Source organism: Echinops telfairi, unplaced genomic scaffold (genome assembly GCF_000313985.2).
Source record: "Echinops telfairi isolate 266 unplaced genomic scaffold, ASM31398v2 ScPeMD7_12;HRSCAF=54, whole genome shotgun sequence".
NCBI classification, from domain to species: Eukaryota; Metazoa; Chordata; class Mammalia; order Afrosoricida; family Tenrecidae; genus Echinops; species Echinops telfairi.
Genome location: NW_022103909.1, coordinates 4,122,581 through 4,125,191, shown reverse-complemented (window position 1 = coordinate 4,125,191; position 2,611 = coordinate 4,122,581). Strand labels below are relative to the sequence as shown.

The 2,611-nt window shown below is 39.4% G+C and overlaps 1 protein-coding gene across 2 annotated transcripts in view; it reads left to right on the top strand.

Moving 5' to 3' along the window:
• Positions 1 to 2,611, top strand: part of SPATS2 (spermatogenesis associated serine rich 2) — a 139,200-nt gene that overhangs the window by 86,398 nt on the left and 50,191 nt on the right. The window contains exon 3 of one of the 2 annotated variants that reach the window (XM_013006956.2): positions 41 to 120. In XM_013006956.2, the coding sequence (XP_012862410.2) occupies positions 41 to 120 (80 nt within the window). Of the gene's footprint in view, positions 1 to 40; positions 121 to 2,611 lie in introns of those variants that run through there. The other variant, XM_045287321.1, reaches the window with a different exon arrangement.

Here is a 2,611-nt window from a genome sequence, read left to right as displayed (position 1 = left end):
GGATCACAGTGAATATATTTCTCCCTTCTCATTTTTTCAGATTCATCGGGATTCATTTTTGATTTGCAGTCCAATACTGTGCTGGCTCAAGGCGGAACTTTTGAGAACATGAAAGAGAAGGTAAGTCTATCTACTGTGAATAAGAAACTTGAGTGTCATTAGAGGATGTGGATACTAATACGACCAGTGACCATCACAAACTCATACTCACTGTCATAGTCAGTTCCAATTCATAGCAACCCTATAGGGTTGAGTAGAGCGGCCTGTGTGGATTTCTGAGACCTTAAATCTGGTGGTTTCGAACTGCTGACCTTGCTGTTAGCAGCCCGACGTGTAACCCACTGTGACCGAACAGGAACCACTATATATTAGCGCAACCCCCATGAAGAGTTCGTACACTCTTGATTCTCTTTGCATTTCTCCGTGTATGTATGTATGGATGGATGTTATTGTTGGGTACCATCAAGTCGGCTGTATCCATAGCAACCCTATGCACCAGAGGGAAACATTGCCCATTCCTGCGCCATCTTCACAATTGTTCCTGTGCTTGAGCCAATGGATGCAGCTACTGTGTCATCTCTCTTGTTGAGGGCCTTCCTCTTTTTCACTGCCTGTCCGGGGACCCACCTTCAGTCGAATGGGTCCTTAGGAGCAACTTTGCGATTATGGAAAATAATTTAGTCAGACAAATGGAGGCACAGGGGCTCCTCCTGATATAGGGTCCAAAAGTGCTAATGTGTTTTTCACTGGGTATATGTCATCATGGGGATTACAAACCTTTCAACAGGCATACACGTAAAAGAGTGAACATGTCATAGAGTGAGTGGGTAACATTATACGCGGCCAAATAGAATGAGGCTTAACCTTAGGTGTTTGAGCCCTCCCCAAGGGAACAATTTGTGATTGGCATGAGAAGAAAACATTTGAAGGAAGTTAACTACTCTTTAGGGTGGGGCCGGCCATAGAATTTGATTGCTCTTAACTCCAGATAACCTTCAGGCTACAGTGAAGAGCCAGGAGTACCTTTTATGACAGCTCCTTTTTGGAGGGCAGTTATGGGCCTTTTTGGCCTGGAGAATGTGTATTTGAGGATACCTCTATTTTGGAGCAATGGAGATTTTTCTCCAAGTGGAGCTGGTTTCCCAGGCCTTGGTTGTGTTTGTAGAAGTAAGGCCAGATACACTGTTGCAAGCTCTTGGTGTTCCACAGCTGCCTCCACTTTATCAAACGTGATGTTCCTTTCCAGGGTGTGGTCTCTCTTGGCAACATGCCCAAAGTGTGCAAGACAAAGTCTTTCCATATATATAGAATAGCTATTTTCATGATAACTTGAAGGCATCCTAATTTTTTAAATCTGCCCAGTCTGGACTGGTATCATTTGGCAACATTCTTTAAGCAACGGTCTGAGTGAGATCCTCTCATCCACTGAAAGAGGACTCTTAAAGTGCAGGAGACTCTTGGTCCAGAAGAGAAATGTACTATTCCTTTAGAAGAAAACTAGGGGTTTTCAGTGGTATAGCCCTTAGTGATCTGCATTGTAAAAAAAATGCAGGAAAAAGTTTCTCAGTTCACTTTTCTTTATTTTTATTTTTTTAAAGAAAGGTGTATTGTTGATTATGGAGTCATAGATGTACATTATTTCAGTTATGTAATATTCTTTTTATGTCCTTTGATTTCTTTTTTTAAAAAAATCATTTTATTGGGGATTCATACAACTCTTATCACAATCCATACATGCATCCATTGTGTCAAGCACAATTGTACATTTGTTGCCCTCATCATAACATTTGCTCAAAACATTTGCTTTCTACTTGAGCCCTTAGTATCAGCTCATTCCCCTTCCCCCTCATAAACCCTTGATAATTTATAAATTATTATTTTGTCATGTCTTCAGTTATGTAATATTTTATTTTATTTTATTTTCATTTCTTGTTTATTTATTTTAGTAGAGCAAAGTAATTAAAAACCAAACCAAACAGACAAATAAAACACCAAAATTTTATAACATTTAAGGCATAACTAAAGTGAGACTTCCAGAAAGCCAAACCAACATCATTGATCTAATCAGTTCTGACTCAGAACAACCACGTAGGAGAGAGTAGAACTGATCCCAGGGGTTTCTGAAGCTCTAAATCTTTACTGGAGTAGAAAGCCTCATTTTGCTCCTCTGGTCTGGCTGGGGGCTTTGAGCTATCAATCTTGTCGTTAGCTCCTAAAGTGATGTTTAGTACAGTGAGATAATATTTTTAAGATCAATAGAATGTAAAAGTTTGACTATAAAACATATTTTAAAAAATGCACATGTTCAAAATCAATAGAGGCTTCAATAAACCTCCAACCCTGAGGCAATATTCTGATAGTTTGCTTATGCAATCTATGGTGTCATCTAGTGGCGGCTTATTCAAATTTCAACCAAATGCCCCAGAGAGGGTAGCTACAGCATTAGCAAGCATGACTAAGCAAGGCTCCTCCAAATTAAATAAATGTTTAATCACAGTCACCGTTTAAAAGAAAATAATGATAGATTCGGAAGAAGTTTCACAGTTAGTACTGAGTGGTTTCATGTATCCATCAGTCAGTTTGTCCTTTTGGTTATAGCTTATGAAACCAC